The sequence below is a fragment of the Acanthochromis polyacanthus genome, chromosome 17 (assembly GCF_021347895.1).
Source record: "Acanthochromis polyacanthus isolate Apoly-LR-REF ecotype Palm Island chromosome 17, KAUST_Apoly_ChrSc, whole genome shotgun sequence".
Classification (NCBI taxonomy): domain Eukaryota; kingdom Metazoa; phylum Chordata; class Actinopteri; family Pomacentridae; genus Acanthochromis; species Acanthochromis polyacanthus.
The window spans coordinates 24,635,663-24,653,292 of NC_067129.1; the positions used below are offsets into that span (position 1 = coordinate 24,635,663).

Sequence of the window (17,630 nt, forward strand, 5' to 3'; positions counted from 1 at the left end):
AATTGTTATTCTTGTTTAATCGCAACGCTGCAGTATTCAGTGCGGTTTGTGTAACAATAATGCTCCCAACATAGTTAAATTAAAATGAGTTTCTTAAATAAGAGCAATACATTGGAATTGTAATTCACGAATTGACCACTAATGTCTCATTGAATGTCGTGTAACGGTGATGTAATGGTTGGCTTTTTTCATGTTTTACGGTAGAATTACATCAGTGGATGCAACCACTGTAACAAACAAAAACACATACCTGACAGCATGAGTCACAACAGTAACCAGGGTGACTCACTCACTGACAGGCATATACTCCACCAATCAATGCGCTTTGTTAGCTTGTTTAGAACCAATCAAATTGTAAATGGGCGGGACTTGTGTCGTAAAGGGCGGTGTCAGCAAACGAGGCGTAAGTGTTTTCCTACTGCCAACTTCTCCCAGCCATTCATTTTAGCCCGCACGCTGAGGGGACCAAAACAAAAGGTACGCCAAGCTGTTTACAGCCTTGTGTTTCATGCTGTTATTTAAGTGCCATTAATGTAATGTGTATATATAGCACTATACACTGTGATAATGGTTTATGCTTTCCGCCAATTTATGTTTTTAAAAAAAATATTTTTGCTGTATTTGTTAGCAATTTGAGGCTGTTAGCGTTAACTTAGCACGTTAGCTGTGTAGCTAATGCTAACAGCATTGTATTGTGGGAATAGTACTTTTATATGTTCACCGAGAGGGTAGTATTACCAGTGACGCTGTAACTATAATTCTACTAACTACAGCTAGCTTTCACATGCATTTCGATGTCGTTCGGATATTCTCTTCCAGTGGTTAGCCTAGCTAGCTAGCTAGCTAACAGGACAGTAGCCTGTGTTATGGAGAGTCGCAGTGCGTGGATTACCGGAACTTTGGAGTCACAGCCCGCCTTTCTCGGACATGTACGGTTAACTGACCGTTAACGGATCACATCAAACCAAGTGACCGTTTTTCTTTAAGAGTTGAAGTAAAACTGTTTCTTAGTTATTTGTTCATCATTTTAAACGCAAATATTTGCCATAACAGCTGTTGCCACGTGTGGACACAACGACAGAACCGTATGCACAAAGGAAAATCGTACTACTTTGACAGACATATTATAATTTATTAAGTTGTAGTTATCAGAAAAATATGAGTTTTACCATTGGCTGTTCAGTGGTCTGGATGTAGAAGATAAAGAAGCCTTCTAAAAACATTTTTAGAACTATCATTAATCTTCAAATGTAATGTAGAGGTGCCTGTCATCAAATTCATGACAAGTTCATTCAAGACAAGAAAAGAGAAGTTCTACTACATTGAAATGTGTCAGATATTACATCATACCCTTACTAGTTCTCATTCTGGCGCCACAAAGTAATATATGGCAGATTGTTATGCATGAATATATGTTTTGTTTGAACATTTGGAGGTGGTAACATTAAACAGGGAACTGAACCCTCCCTCTAGGAAAGTTTTAAGTGTCGAACAATTTCCCGCATTGTAGTGAACTTTAGTGAACCAAGTTGTGTCTTTTCTGCTTTGGTATCTGAGGGAAATTTATTAAGTTATGCCAAAGAAAGTACAAAACTTAGGCGTCAGGTCACAATTTAAACCGTAATGTACGATGATTCAGTGAGGCTCTTGGGCATCTGTATTGCTTTCAAACATTTATTCTCCTGTAGATTAACTTTTTTTTTTAATAAAGTATTATTCCTGGTGAGAGGACACAGATACAAGCATACATTTACTGTTTAGTCCTTTTTGTGTCTGTCTTTTGAAGAATTGACTTCTTTAAATGTGAATGTGGCACCTATTTTATATCAATTTTAAATTCATAACCATGCAGTACTTTTATAGCTCTTGTGTTTCAACCAGATTTCTGCTCATGTTTAAAATGCTCTACCAAAGAATGGAGACGTAATGATATAATAGTCCTCTGCTTCTTTCATATTTTTATTGGGGAAACAAATGAGTGTGTTCCAGATTTTGAGGGGGGGCATATCTCCTGTGCTACTGAGTTCTACGTCCATGTATCAGAACATAACTTAATGTGATTCTGTCCCACAAAGAAATTTCTGGGCCTGACTTGAACATATTCTGCTATGTGCATCCAACAGTTGCTTGCAGGTGTGATTGTACTGTTATTCATTTGACCAAAGTTCATTTGCTTACAGAGGCTGTCCAGGTGGAATGAAACACATGTGAAATATGAGGAGAGAGATAGCAGCAGTGGTGTTCTTCCTGAAAAGACTTGTGAAAAAAGGGGAGAGGCTGGAATCTCACAAGATCGAGCTGTTTGTTGAGAGACTGGCTGTCGCACTACAGGAGAAGTTTAAAGGGCACTGGTACCCTGAAAACCCCAGCAAAGGACAGGCATACAGGTGCTGCTCTTTGTTTTTTAAAGTACAGATGATTTGGGAGGCCAGTATGTGAGCCTGTCAATCTTGTGGTGAGGGAAGCTCACACTAAAATCGTTTTTATTTGCTTTGCAGGTGCATCCGAGTGAACAGGTACCATAGGCAGGATCCAGAGCTCCTTCGGGCCTGCCAGGAAAGTGGGATTCAGTACCGTGACCTGGGACTGCCTCGTGAACTAACGTTGTGGGTGGACCCTGGGGAGGTTTGTTGCAGGTGAGACTGCGAGTTTGATGGAAGGAATACCAGAAACAAAATTTCAACAGTGATTGCAATACCAGTCAAACTACGGCTATTATATACAACACTCTCCATAATTATTGGCACCCCTGGTTAAGATGTGTTGAAAACCTTAAAGTAAAGTCAATTTTTATTGCAGAAGCAAACTGTAACACTGAAAATTGTTTAAAAAAATGTATTGTAGGAGACTAGATGCTGATTTGTTGGCAAAAGGAGGTTGTACAAAGTATTAACATCAGGGGTGCTAATAATTGTAGCACACATGATTTGATGTAAAAGAATTATTTCTTAATGTGTGGACCCCCCCCCCCCCCCCCCCACACACACACACACACACACACACACACACACACACACTGAATAAATGCACTTGAATTAAAGGCTGGATTTTCCTCTTTTTTTCATTGTGATCCTATATTATTTAGAAAAAAAACATGAATTGATTAGAAGCTAAAGAACACATCTTAACCGAGGGTGCTGTATGTACTTATTTTGCATTTTTGTCATTTCTTGTCTTAAACTGCGAAGTTCAAACTCATGCTTGGATTTGGTTTTAGAGTACTGCTGCTGCTGGACTGTAGTGGTTTATAGTCATCTTTCATCATTTTATAATTTTTATCAGTGGACTTCATTGCACTTGTAAACAAAGGCTGTGAAAGTATATTTTGAGCCATGTACTCCACACCAGATTATTAAAGAGGAATGTTTTACCTCATAAAAGATTGTAAATGCTAATGCTTTTTTCATCTCTTCCCAATTACTAGGTATGGTGAGCATAATCCTTTCTTCTCGGTTGCAACTTTCTCCAGCAATGATGAGGATGACAAAGATGTTGCAAAGAAGGTGACCAGTGCTCTGGAGAGGGTGACATCCGACTACCATTCAGGTTCTTCTTCTGACGAGGAGAGCACACGAGCCTCCCCTGTTACTATCCTCAACAGGCACTCTGCTTACCAGGTAATGTATAACACACTGTCCACCTGTCAGTGTAAGTGACGCAGTCCTATCTACCAAACACTCACTTGTTTTTGACCATCCGCTTTCTTGTTTTATCCGGAGGCATCTAACTATATGTGCAAAATAGTACAAGATTGTAGTCATTTAGATTAAAAAGGCCGTTTCGTAAGGTAAATATTGAAACTCTTGAGAAAATTGCCGAGGTTTTCTTTCTGTCACACCTGTCTTATTTGAGTTACTTATTTGAATTTTGAAGTTTCTTTTCTTAGTAAGCCAAATTAAATAAAAGGGAAATAAAAATAATAAGTGAAAAAATGCACAATTGGCAATGAAAATAACCATTCCTTAATGCCAAATAGTAAGACCAGTAAAAACAATTAATTTTCCCAAAGCAAAATAGTGACGTATTAGTTCTCATAGTTTTTTCATGTTTTCCCTCTTGATTTGGTTGAATATCCTTGAGATCACTTGGGTTTTTTCCCAGACTTATTTACATTGTTCCTTAAAAAAACATTTGTTACAGTTTGTCTTTCCACTTTTTCTGTAATGGTCTTGGTCAACAAGACCAAAAGTTTAAAAAAAATAGCTTGGGACCTGCTACATGTCAGGCATACCTGAAAAACCATCTGTGAGCGGCTACACTCTGTATTTTTGACAGAAGAGATGTCCCTCCACCATGAAAGGCCTGCACACAACCTGTGCAGAACCGTTAACCTTGGTGACATTAATTTTATAGTATTTTTGTGGTGAAATAACAAGAACTTCACATTGACTTCTCTCTGTGCTGATGCTTCCACTCAGTGCTGAAACTCCCTGCCTGCTCTTTTAAACATGAGTTTCTCTCTTCTGCTATACCTGTTTGAGCTGCATGCTCTTCATTAGAGGTGAAAAGTGACCAGAAGAAGAAACCGACCAGACAACAGCTGCACTGTGGAGCAGCAAAAATCTCCCCCTAGGAAACTTCTCTAAATTTTGAATTAGAAAAATAGTCTATATTCTGTTAGTACAGTATATGCTTCTGTTAATTAACCTCACTGTGGCTTGAAGCTTGAACAGTTTCAACCACCACTACACAAAATCATCATTCAAGTAGCGGATGTTAATTTCCAACCCTGGTCAGGATAGTTTTGATGCTCACTGTTAATGATATTATGATTTTTTTGTTTATTTTTTAATGAAACTTTACAGGGAGTTTGTGAGCTGGTATGTATAGTTTTGATTTAGTCATTTTCTCTTTTTCAGACGATGAATCCAGCTGCTCCTACTTGGCATCACAAAAAGATGGCTCCAAGGAAAGGTCCAGTCCTTCCACTGCCTCACTACGGCTACAGGCCTCGCAACCGACACCCTCACACTTTGAGGCAAAACCTGTGGGTCCCTCCTGTCTACAGGGGAGGGCCTGGATACTGGGACACAAACCATAGTCTGGCAAATTGTTACAGTTAGGAATGATTGCACTTATTGTTCACACTGGACATTAAACCTGAAGGCAACTTAAGATGACTGACCAATGTTTTTTTCTTTAAACATGCATTTTTATAGCTTAAATATTGGTTGTTTTTGAGGGTGTTTTTGCACTTTTGACCATTTGTTATAGATTGAATAAATCACTTGTATTAAATTAGATATTGAAATTGGAATACTATATGTGTAGTCTTGAAGTACTGTATTTTTACTATGGGAGACATTCATGTACGACACCTACCTGTCCTTTGTGATAAAATGTTTTATTTATTCATAGTGAACAATTGTCAGATGTATAGACTAAAATTTATGGAGTTTTATTAAACATGTCCAAGCATCATAGTGCTTTGTTTGTTCTTTTAACATTTTTATCAAAGTACTGTGATTACAGTGTAATGCTGGAGGTTTTTGTTGTTGCTGCTGTTCTTGTTTTTTGACATTTAGTTGATTGCCTGCAGTACAGAGGGGAGGCACAGATATAACACGCAACTCATGTCCCCTGCTGAGCTCAAACATTAGACATTGCAGTTCTATGATGTGCTGAACTCACTAGTCCGTGGGAAGCTTTTTATTTTTTGAAGAATTATCTGTGACACTATGCAAATTATAGAACATTTTCAGGTCGTGTTTAGGTCAAAGGATCAACCAGATGTTTTGTCTCAAGAATAATCTGGTACCACAAATGAAATGTGATTCACATCCATTGTTCTTTGGGGCTGGAGAAATCTCAATTTAACCAGTACTACCTTCATAGTGACCACCCGGGCCAGATGAACAAGCAATTTTCTTTAAATTTGATTGAACAGACCCCTGAAAGTGCTCATTATTAACACACTGTAATATTTAGTGCTGGCTGGTGCCCTTTCAGACAAATCAGAGCCATAATAGCATCTACAGATGAGCCCTCTGGTGAGAATTGGTGATGAGCTCACGGACAATGGATTCTTAATGGCTCAGAGAGTTCCTTAAAGGATTGCTTAACTGATGCAAGACAAGTAATGTATCATTTTACTAAACTGGAGGGACGATAACATTTCTACTCCTACATGTATAATCACTCGGTGCCTCGAGCTGTTCTCACTATTCACACTTTGGCCTGGGTAGCAAATTGACAGTGTTACCAAGGATTCCTTTACAATCGGGTCCATAAATATTTGGACGTTGACACAGTTTTCAGCATTCCGGCACTGTACACCACCACGGATCTGAAATGAAACAAGATGTGCTTTAAGAGCAGACTTTCAGTTTTAGTTTGAGGATATTTACATCCAAATTAGATAAATGGTCCCTGCGACAGACTGGCGACCTGTCCAGGGTGTCCCCTGCCTTCGCCCCAGTCAGCTGGGATAGGCTCCAGCACCCCCCGCGACCCTAGTGAGGATAAAGCGGAGTATAGAGGATGGATGGATGGATAGATAAATGGTGTAGGAATGACAACACATTTTGTATGTGCCCTCCACCTTTTTACGGGATTAAAAGTAATCGTAAGTAATCGGGCTAACTAACATACTCATAAATTGTCATTTTTAATATTTGGTTCCAAATCCTCTGCAGTAAATGACAGCCTGAAGTCTGGAACCCGTAGACACCTCCAGATGGTGGTGCTCTGCCAAGCCTCTACTGCTGCTGTGTTCAGTTCCTTCTTATTCTTGGGACATTCTCCTTTAAATTTTGTCTTAAACAAGTGATATGCATGCTCAGTTGAATTCAGGTGATTGACTTGGCTACTACAGAACATTCCACTTCTTTGCCTTAAAAACTGGTTGCTTTTGCAGGATGCTTCGGTTCATTGTCCATCTGCACCGTGACATGCCATCCAATGAGTTCTGAAGCATTTGGATGAATAGGAGCAGATAATATTGTCTGAAACACTTCAGAATTCATCCTGCTGCTTTTGTCAGCAGTCACATCATCAATAAATATAAGAGAACCACTTCCACTGGCAGCTATACATGCCCACAACATTATACTACCACCACCATGCTTCACTGATGAGGTGGTATGCTTTGAATCTTGAGCAGTTCCTTCCCTTCTTCAAACTCTTCTCTTCCCATAATTTTGGTACAGGTTGATCTTTGTCTGACCTGTCCATAGGATATTGTTCCAGAACTACCCAGGCTCATTTAGATGTTTTCTAGTAAACTCTAATCTGGCCTTCCTGTGTTTGAGGCTCACCAATGGTTTACTTCCTGGAGAGTGTTCATGATCTGGCCAACTACTGTGAAGGGTTTTTCTTGAGCAGGGAAAGGATGCTTTTGCCATTCACCACGCTTGTTTTCTGTGGTCTTCTGCGTCTTTTGCCATTGTTGAGCTCACCAGTGCGTTCTTTCTTTTTAAGAATGTACCAAACATTTGAAATGAACTCTAGACCTTTTATCTGCTCCTTGTAAATGAAATAATGAGGGAATAACATACACCTGACCATGGAACATCCAAGCAGCCAACTCCTCAGTTACTTTTGATCCTTTAAAAAGGAGGAGAACACATATAAAATGTATTGTAATTCCTACACCGTTCACCTGATTTGGATGTGCTGAAAACTGTGTCAATGTCCAAATATTTTTGGACCTGGCTGGAAATGGCATTAGTACAGCACAGTTGCCACTGGATATGTGAGGTAAATATATGTCCACAATGTTGATAAAGTAGCTAGTTACAGGGTTGGGGTTGATTTCCAATTCCACTGAAATTTGAAATACAGACAGAAGATCCCGAATGGTTCAGTACACACAAAATGGTAAAAAAAAAATATACATAAAAACATGAAACTGCAAAATACCTATACAAAATATTTGCAAGTATATATTCTATTCTCTCATGTTCACAGAACTCTATAATAAATCCCGTTTAATTCCAAATTTTTTCTTCCAAAATCGGTGCAGTCAGGAAGTAGAGAGGCCTAGTCATGTGACCATTCACACTAGTTACATGACACTGATGCAATTTAAAGGAGACAACCTATGTTTTGATTTTAAAACTTGCATTAGCTGTCCAAAGCTAAAACAACACTTATAAAGAATAAAAATTCAAAGAAAATGAGAGGCATCAATTGTTGTCAGTGGGATTAAACAGGATAAGTATAGTTTGGTGCCACAATCAATACTGCTATAACATCACTGAAATTATTCTCACCATTTTTCCCCCCACACCATCCTTTACGGTTTTGGCAATGTTGTTAACCTTTTTTTGTTTGTTTGTTTGTTTGTTTTTGCCAATGAACAATTAAATTGAGATTCAGTCTATGGGGTCTGTTTTTCCCAGAGACAGACAACCGCACTGCAAGTGTTATACAAACGGTCCTTTTATTCAATGAAGGTACTGCACAGGGAAACACAGACACGTTAAAACTTACTCTGCATTATTAAAAACATTCTATTGAATGTTCTGTTAAAGGAATGTTATCTAAATCCATCATGGAGAAAGCCTGTTCTGATGGATTCGTTGTGTGAGAGAACCTTAATGTTGAGAATGTTATTTTTCATTATAAATTAGTGCAGTATATCTGGAGTGATATGTGGAGCTGACTTCTTCCCCTGTCAGTAACGACAGACAGGTTTGATGTTGATGGGAAAATCTTTTACCCATAAATATACATACTTTGAAACCGGAACTGCTGGGGAAATAAAACCAAACTCTTTAGTAAGTCACTTAAATTTATAAAAGACAAGAAAGTTCATTTGATTACTACACTGAAGCCCAAAGGAAATTGGATGCCTGATAATTTTTGATACATAAACAAACAAAAACAAATGACAAAATACAGTAAAATATTGTGCTATAATTGTTAGCTATGAATTTGAGCTATTTATAAATTCAGTTTATTTACATTTTTACAAAAATGCCATGAACAAAATTATTCATATCCCCTGAAACTTCTGTGAAAATGCAGCTGCTGTAACATTCTAAATGGTCCTGGTAAATTCGACCATACTCTACAGAGTTGTAATACACAAAAATTAGGAACAGCAGATGTATTGTTTCTCCAATTATGAAGCATGACTAAAATCAAAGAGCATTGGGAACTGGTATTACAATTAATCACTGAGAGAGAGAGAGTTACACATTGTGGCTGCTCTAAAGCAACTACAATACCTATAAAATCATATTCACGTGTTTCAAGTGCCAGTGGCCACAGTGCAATGCTGAATCGAAAAGTACGAGGAGGTCCATCCATCCATCCATTCTCTATACTCTGCTTTATCCTCACTGGGGTCGTGGGGGGTGCTGGAGCCTATCCCAGCTGACTCGGGCGAAGGCAGGGGACACCCTGGACAGGTCGCCAGTCTGTCACAGGGCACGAGTAGATCCACATTGTGAAAAATCTTAGAGGGCATGCTAGAAAGATCTAAGGGACTCCTGCACTGGCAAGAATGGTAGTGCCAAAGGAAAAGAAGAATCCAAGGATCACCCCCGAGACCATCATTATTAATCTGAACTATTCCAGTACCAAGATCTCAGCCAGACTCTCAGCAGACACTGATCGAGGCTGGTCTAAAAGCTCACCTAAACTGTACAAAAGCTCATCTGCACAACAAAGAAAAAAAATCTAAAAATATATACAAGCTTTTGGTCATCGGTTCTGTAGTCTCATAAGGGGAAACTGAGTTGTTTGGATTCAGAGAAGTGGGTTTTAATTAGTGAAAGAAAGGAGAAACATTCACCCTCAAGAACACCATCCTCACCATGAAGCATGGTGGCAGGAATGTAATGTGTTTTGGAGTGTTTTCCAGCCAATGGGCTCGACAATCTTGTCTTTGGAAAAGAAGATGACATTCAGATTCTGGAGGAAAACATCAGGCAGACAGTCTGCACAAGAACTAGTCCTTGGGCAAGATTGGACCTTTCAAGAAGACAATCATCTGAAACATTCAGCCAGAGTCCAGATGTGAATCTCATTGAGAATCTGTGGAGGGAAGTGACCATAAGTAAGTGTAGAGAGTGATAACATCAGCCTAGCACATCACAGGTCCCTCACATCTTTACAGGATATCTAGAGAGTACTCAGAAAGGCCAACAACATGATCAGCAGCTCTTCCACTGCTGCTGTCTGGCAGACACTACAGCAGTCTGAAGTGCAGAACCTCTATTCAAGGACAGCTTCTACCCCTCAGGCCATAAGACTGATTAACACTTCCAAGCCACGCACCCGCCTCTCTCCACATCACCAACTAAAGGACTTAATGCAATCTCTGCATGACTGTTTCATTTGCACATCTTGACCTTTTGCACCATAGATATATCGGCTATGCTTTTTTTTTGTTGTTGTTCAGTGCATACTCTTTATACAGTGTTATTTGTCTATGACAATATGTACAGAGCCTGTAAAAAGTACTAATTTTGTGTTATTTATACAAGGACTTACCAAAAAAAGATTATGTCAAAATCAAAACAAATTTCTAAAAACTGTTATAAAATAGAAAATGCAAAATAAGGGATTGCATAGATATTTACCTCCTTTAAATCAGTATTTAGTAGATGCACCTTTGGGCACAATTACAGCAGTCTGTGTGGATAGGTCTCAATCAGCCTTATACATCTGGACACTACAATTTTACCCCATTCTTCTTGGCAAAATTACTGTCAGGCTGCATGTGAATCGCCGCTGAACGGCTCTTTTCACGCCCAACCACAAATTCTCAACTGGGTTGAGGGCTGGGCACTGACTTGGCCACTCCAGAACATCTGCCTTGTTGTCTCTAAGCAATGTCCGTGTAGCTTTGGCTACATGCTTAGGGTTATTGTTTTGCTGAAAAACAAATCATCTCCCAAGTTCTTTTGCAGACTGCATCAGGTTGTCCTCCAATATTTCCCAAGACTTTGCTGCCTTCATTTTATTCATTACCTTTACAAACCTTCTGGGTCCTGCTGCTGACAAGCACCCCAACACTACGATGCTACTGCCACCACCATGCTTCACGGTGGGGATGATGTGCTTGTGATAATGTGCAGTGTTAAGTGTCTGCCAAATGAAGTGTCTATTTTAATGGCCAAAAAGATCAATTATGATCCTTTCAGACAAAAACCTTCTTGAGTTCACAGTCTGGCCAACTCTTGTTGAGATTTGATAAAAATTTTGTTTAAGAAAGGAGCATTCTCTTTGCCACTCTCCCATGAAGCTGGTAAGGAACCTAGACAACAGTTGTTGTATGAACAGTCTGTCTGATCTCAGCTGCTGAAGCTTGTAACTCCTTTAGAAAAGTCATAGATGTCTTGAGGACTTCTGTCATTAGTCGCTTTCTTACACCGTCACTAATTTTTTGAGGACGACCTGCTCTAGACAAATTTACACACTTATGATATGCATTACATTTCTTAATAATGGATTTAACTGTACTCCAAGGTATATTAAGTGCTACGACCCAACCGCTAGGGACGGGTCAGCTACGTGTAACAGAAAATAACCACATGTAATTGGTTAGGCAAAGAAATTTATTGCTCAGTGACAGAATTAACACAAAAGTTATCAAACACAGGAAGACGTTGGTAAATCAAAGAACCAAATAAAACTAAACAAAGGCTTACAGAGTTCTTAAACTAGCTAAACAAAAACAACACAACCAAACTCCTTAACCAAACTTAAACACGATAGCAACACCCACCACAAGCAACAGAAACTAACACAAATAATTGTCCAGAGTACATAATTAACTAAACAAAACTGGTGCCTCAAAACACACATTTGTAACAAGACACAACCGGCGAATCACCACCCATCAGTGTCTACAGGACACATACAGGACACAAGCTTCTCACCAAATTAGTCAGCTGCTAACAGAAGCTGCAGTCTTTACCAAGACATGCCCAGAAAATCCACTGCAGAAGCAAGACGGCACACAACCACCAGTGGCTGTAACATTGAAATTTTCTGTATCCATCCCCAGATTCAAGCTTTTCAGTAATCTGTTGACAGAATTCCTGCACCTAGTTCATGGGTGAATCAGTTCACAGGGGGTGAATATCTAAGGGGTCACTTATTTTACAGTTTATATTTCTAGTTAACTGACATTTATTTGTACAAATCTGTTTTCACTTCGACATTACGTGATTTTGTAAATTCTTGCCATTTTTTTTTAAAAAAAAGAGCAACATTCAGGCTTGAAAGGCAATTCAAGAAACATCCAAGGGGGCGGATACTTTTTACAAGCATTTGTATGAGTAGATGCAAATGATGAATGTGCTTGAATTACATAGTGTATTCTGAGAAATAATCAAGACTCTAGGCAGACAAAAGCATTCCAATCCTATAAAGACCTAAGTCTTTCGTTTAAGTTAATAAATAGTTTAAAAACACAATTAATATTCATCACTGACATTTCTAACAACATTTTTCTGTCTTGTGTTTGTACCTACAGTCCTGCAAAACCTACTATTGAAAAAGACGGGTAAAAGTGACAGGTACCTGTCATGTAGTCAATGACGTATGTCTGCCTGCAGGGGGCGTCACCGGACCTTTTTTATACAAATCCCTCCGCCGGTCACGTGACAGCCTGCGGCGCGCTCCGCTGTGCACCTGCACAGAGGAGGAGGAGGAGTGGAGTTTGGATGCTTCGGCGTAGCTGGCTGCTGCTGTTCTCACAAATTCACCATAAGTTCTTCAGCCAAGTTTCCCTGAAGAAGTGCTGGAATAGCTGCGACAGAAATGGCGCTTTCGACAGTCCGGTTCTGCTGTGTTCTATTGAGCCTCTTCACAGGTAAGTTTTGTGCCAGCAGCCGCCGCTGAGCTACTTTAAATCTAATCATTTTTTCACTAAAACGCGGCGAACAGTCTCACGGTGGTCAGCCCTTGTACAATAACGTTAGCCACTGACGGTAACGTGTGGACTGGCCTTTTTTCGATGAGTTAAAAAGCTAGATGAGTTTCATTTATGTTTTCGTTACTCTAAGTTGATGATTAACACGTAACTTCAGTGATTAACATGGTATATCTGGATCCAGTTTAAGAAATTGCTCAACATGGAGGAACTCCGACCCAAGGTCAGTTTAGTTAGCTCGCACCCAGAACTAATGAACTGCTGGAGCAGATTCAGATTTAAACACTCAAACTATGATAAAGTTTGGATATTTAAGCAGACCTACTCTTCGGCAATGTGCTTTTAACATTAGTTTTCACTGAAGAAGGAAAAGAGAAACGCAAAGAAAAATATATAACTAATCAAAGTTGGCCAACGTTTTATGTATTTTTGTGCATGTCTGTGACAAAGATTTGGTTCTCATGTCTCCTCGGGCGTGCCGGCTAATGTTCATTACGGGGATAAATGGTTTTTAATACATATTGAAATATAAATTTAAGTGCCTACAGAAATTAAACGGTAGATGATATTTAGGGACCTTACCCGTTGCCAGAAATCAGTGTACGTGCGTGTGATGTCTTTTGGGTTGTTGTCTGGTGTTAACACAATAGCTTGATCCTCTTTTAAACCTGTGGCTGCAGGACTTCAAAGTGCTGCCTCTCTGTCTGCCATCTGCTCATAGATCCCCCTCTGCCCCTTCCTCAGACCCAGATCCTGGCTCATCACATCAGTCTAACCATGCCAACCATGTGTTGGCAGCTTTGTTTATGTTGGTATCGTTTACATTTTTAAACGTTTCACTGTCAAGACTTTAATTCCTTGAAAGTTAAGTCCCAGTGACCCTCAACCAAGAGGCTGTTTGACACTGAAGGTAGACAGCCTTTTAAACCTTTGATAAGAAAAGTTATTTTTAAACCTCCCCTGTATACCAGTCAATGGTTAAACAGCAAAATTGAACTATTTGTCGTGTGACTGGTTACCTCCTAAAGCACAAGCCAAGTGATATTCCTTATCTCTAGTTTGTGCTTCTCTCATTTATTCTTCTGTTGCTTTTTTGTATTCTCAGCCTCATTTATTGATCATGCTTAATTTCTACTATGGACAAAAATACAACCGTTTTTCAAATACATTGCCATTATGTCATCCGGGCAAAACATAGAAAAGATCTTTAGCCTTATTTATCAGTTTGTCAAAACTACAGTACATGCTTATAATGTTAGTGACAAATTCACCCCAGTGTTATTGTAATTATAGAAAATGCATGGTTTAATTTTCTGCGTTAAAGGGTGTGGCTGTTGAGCGCACTGGAATCTGCACTGAAACTAGAACATCACTCCTCCCACTTCAAACAATAGTGTGAAACTTTTCCTTTAGAATAGTCTTTTGGCTTCTGTCAGTGACATGCAGTGGTAGTTATTGAATCATGGTCAGAGATTTTGATGGGAAGCCGCATAACCATGGTTAGGGCAATGACATTCCAGTCTGCTTATTAGTGTGAGATTGAAAGTAATGAAGTGCTTTGTCTAGGATCTTCCAGCACATCTCTCTTTGTAAAAGCTAGGGTTTTTGAGCGTAATGTAAGGTTTACATAGCGTGTTGTTTAGCCATCTTTTGTCTCATTGTTGTGTACACTACTTTGAGCTCATTACCATTTTAATGGCACTATGGTCTCGTCATTTGGGCACTGTTCCACTTCAGCAGACAAGAACAGTATCTGCCAGAATTGTAGCATTCTTTTCATGTGGCTTAGAAATACACAGTAATGTGCTAACCCCTTTTCGATAGCAAAATAACAACTAGGGTCTTTCTGCTCCATTTTCTTTGTCCTATTTGTCCATGAGGCACTGCATGGAATGTAAAATGTTAACAAAAGAAATAAAAGGGAATAGAGGAGATCTGAAATCCCCTAAAACAGATGGTCAGGAATAAAATCTGTAAAATATTCATCTAACCTTCACATTTTAAAATTGAATCAAATTAAATCATTGTGTTTATGACAAGCATCATTCTGGGCTTTTTTTCCTCCAAGGTTTCAGGCAGATGTCAACATTAGATAAATAATCAAATATTTGCTTTGTAGAAATGTTCCTGAAGGCTATAGGCAGTCTTCAATTATATAAATTTGGGGTTGACCAAAATGTTTATTTTTCAGGGACAATACTGATTATTTTAAATCAAGGAGACTGCTAATGAACGTTTGCAACTGATAAACTGCTGCAGTAAAAATGAAAAGCTTGGTCAGAGTTTGGAACAAACCCCATCTTAACTTTGTTAAAATACATTAGCGTATTTACGTTTTACACGTTCAATAAAAGGGAACTTTTTATATATTTCTTTCAATGTTGATTGGGTGTAAAGTCAATTGGATGTAAAAAGGACAATACTCAACAACACAGAATTGTGAGTATAGGTCGAGAGAGAAATCACTTTATTCTATCCAGAATTGTTTATGAGATACAGATAGTTGGAAAGATTGTCCGGCTCAGAAAATCGTCCAGGATATATTGGTCAGCTTGCATGCTTGGTTTGTTTTGTCTGACCATCTCCCTGAAAACCAATGATAATCAATTTAGAATGTTTACTCCTAGAAAAATTAAGCATCGTGGTGAAGTGATAAAATTTGTATTCCCAGTACTCCAGTTAACTAAACAATTTGGTGTCGGGAAAGGGAAAAAAAATATCTTGAATGCTTGTAGGTATTGTGGGTGTGAACATACTTCTTTTACAGTGGCCCCTTTTCCATTTCTTAGGGTGATGTTTTTGATAGAACATTGTCCAAAGAGTCCAACTGCTGTGAGTTAGTTGTTGTTGGTTATCAGTCAATATGCTTCCTGCCTCAGAGAAACAACTAAGTGGTTCTTTATACAGTGAATGTCAACAAAAAACTTTTCCAAGAAACACTTTGTGTATTTGTCAGTCATAGGACACGATGGTAAGACCTGTGTGGCCCGTCTGTCCCACCTCTTGCCTTTATTAGGTGACACCTCTTTATTTAGTGACAGGTTCTATTCTGTACACAGTCTTTCAAAACATTACAATCCCACACAGCTAAGCTGCAATCTTGATTACATTTTCTGGATAACATGTTTTCAGCCTGATTACCTGTGTTTAAGACACACATGGATTTCAAATTCACATATCATTGCCATTTATTTTATGCTTCACTGCCACTCCTTTTAAGGAGAGGCTTCAAACATGTTGTAAGTGTTGTAGTTTTACGTAAACTGTACTTTTTCCTATTTTGTTGCCTAAACTGAAGTTTTTAACAAGTAGTTATGACTGTCTACCAAAGTAGGACATTTTTCTGAACCTAACAGCATACTTTGGGTACCTATCTTAAGACTAACCAAACAAGTTAAAATGTAAGTAGACAAGTGAAAAGTAAATATTCCATTGTCAAGAATAATCATCCCACACAAGACGTTCACCTCAGTCTCCTGGGTGAAAATCCTGTTGCTGACTGCCACCCTTTCCTCCTACCTACGCATGTGGACTTTGTAGCTGTTTTAAACTGGAAACTTAAATGTCATAGTCTTACCTTTCAGATAGAAAATGCCTTTCTTTTGAAACATAAATGACAATGCAGTTAAGTTGTATAGGAACATCATTTTTGGGAGACAGGTTTCTGCGGATGTTGCACAGGACTTGGGTGGTATTTCCTCTACATTTCAACAGCACTGCAGAAACTGCCCTTTTACTCCCTCCACTCCTGGTTGTTTGAGTCAAACAGAAACCTGGTGAAAATGTGAGCAGGCGCAGAAGGCAGTTACCTGATAAGAGCCTCCAACCCAAGGCCCTGGCCAGAAACCGGTTGCTTAGTTACCTTTTGAAAACAGACGTGCAGATACAGGGAGTACTTGTGTGTGTGCTCTGCTTGGCTCCAGAAAGCTACCCTCCCCCTTGTTTGTATGCCTGTGTTAGGTATCTTTTTACAGCAGATAAAAATCCCTGTGTTATTTTGTTAAACTAGTGTTTGCAGATGAGCTGAATAAGTTGAAACAATAGAGGTTTGAACAGAAACTCTCGTGACGAGAATGACTATTACAAAATAGTATATAAGAAAATGGGGCCGTTGAAGAAATAGTTCCGACCCCAGATTTTGGGTGGACACATGAGCAGCACAACCTGAGCCATTGTCATTGGCCTCATGCAGATAGTCATGACTAAAGGTCACATTTACCGTTCATGACCCAGCAGGCTAATGCCACTACTTGCCTCCTGTTGGCTGAAACATGTTGCAGCCACAGCTTCACCTCCGTCCAAGCACCCACTCTACCCAGAGCCCCCTGTCCTTGGAAATGAAACGGGGACATGTAGAATCAGATTACACTCCAGGGACACTGCTCTGTCCTCCACAATCTGATGATGGGGACGACCGCACATGAATATTCACAGCCTCAGACATTAATATTTTAGCATGCCAGCCCCGTACAAGCCTTTTGCCAACTACTGCTCACCTATATGGGAGTGTGAAATGCTGATCCTACCTTTACCTCGCCACATTAGCCTACCTCTCTCCTCCACCTTCCATTTCATATCTGAATTACTGAATGAACAAATTACTTCCTGCTAAGAGAATCGGTGAAAATGATTAATAGTGGTGCTTGTTTCGGAGTCTTGTTAATGGTTGCGCAGCCGCTTTGTATTCAGAGCTCATTCCTTTTTCACAGGTAGGGAGTAAAACTGCTTTCTGGGGTTGCTGCCAAAGCATTTTTGTAGGAAGATATATTGGAAGGATTTTACTTGAACCTTTTGGTCA

The 17,630-nt window shown here is 39.3% G+C and overlaps 2 protein-coding genes across 2 annotated transcripts in view; both read left to right on the forward strand.

The window, feature by feature from the left end:
- Nucleotides 1-375: 375 nt before the first annotated feature.
- Nucleotides 376-5,423, forward strand: btg3 (B-cell translocation gene 3). The gene is made up of 5 exons (XM_022199356.2): nt 376-477; nt 2,181-2,387; nt 2,499-2,636; nt 3,425-3,617; nt 4,860-5,423. Exons 2-5 carry the CDS (start codon nt 2,215-2,217, stop codon nt 5,061-5,063), a joined length of 708 nt encoding a protein of 235 aa, XP_022055048.1. The 5' UTR covers nt 376-477; nt 2,181-2,214; the 3' UTR covers nt 5,064-5,423.
- A 7,164-nt stretch (nt 5,424-12,587) lies between these two features.
- The window catches only part of cxadr (CXADR Ig-like cell adhesion molecule), a 46,747-nt gene continuing 41,704 nt past the window's right edge, over nt 12,588-17,630 (forward strand). Inside the window, exon 1 of the mRNA XM_022199357.2 lies at nt 12,588-12,772. Coding sequence (XP_022055049.1) covers nt 12,721-12,772 — 52 coding nt within the window. The 5' untranslated portion in view covers nt 12,588-12,720. The remainder of the gene's footprint in view (nt 12,773-17,630) is intronic.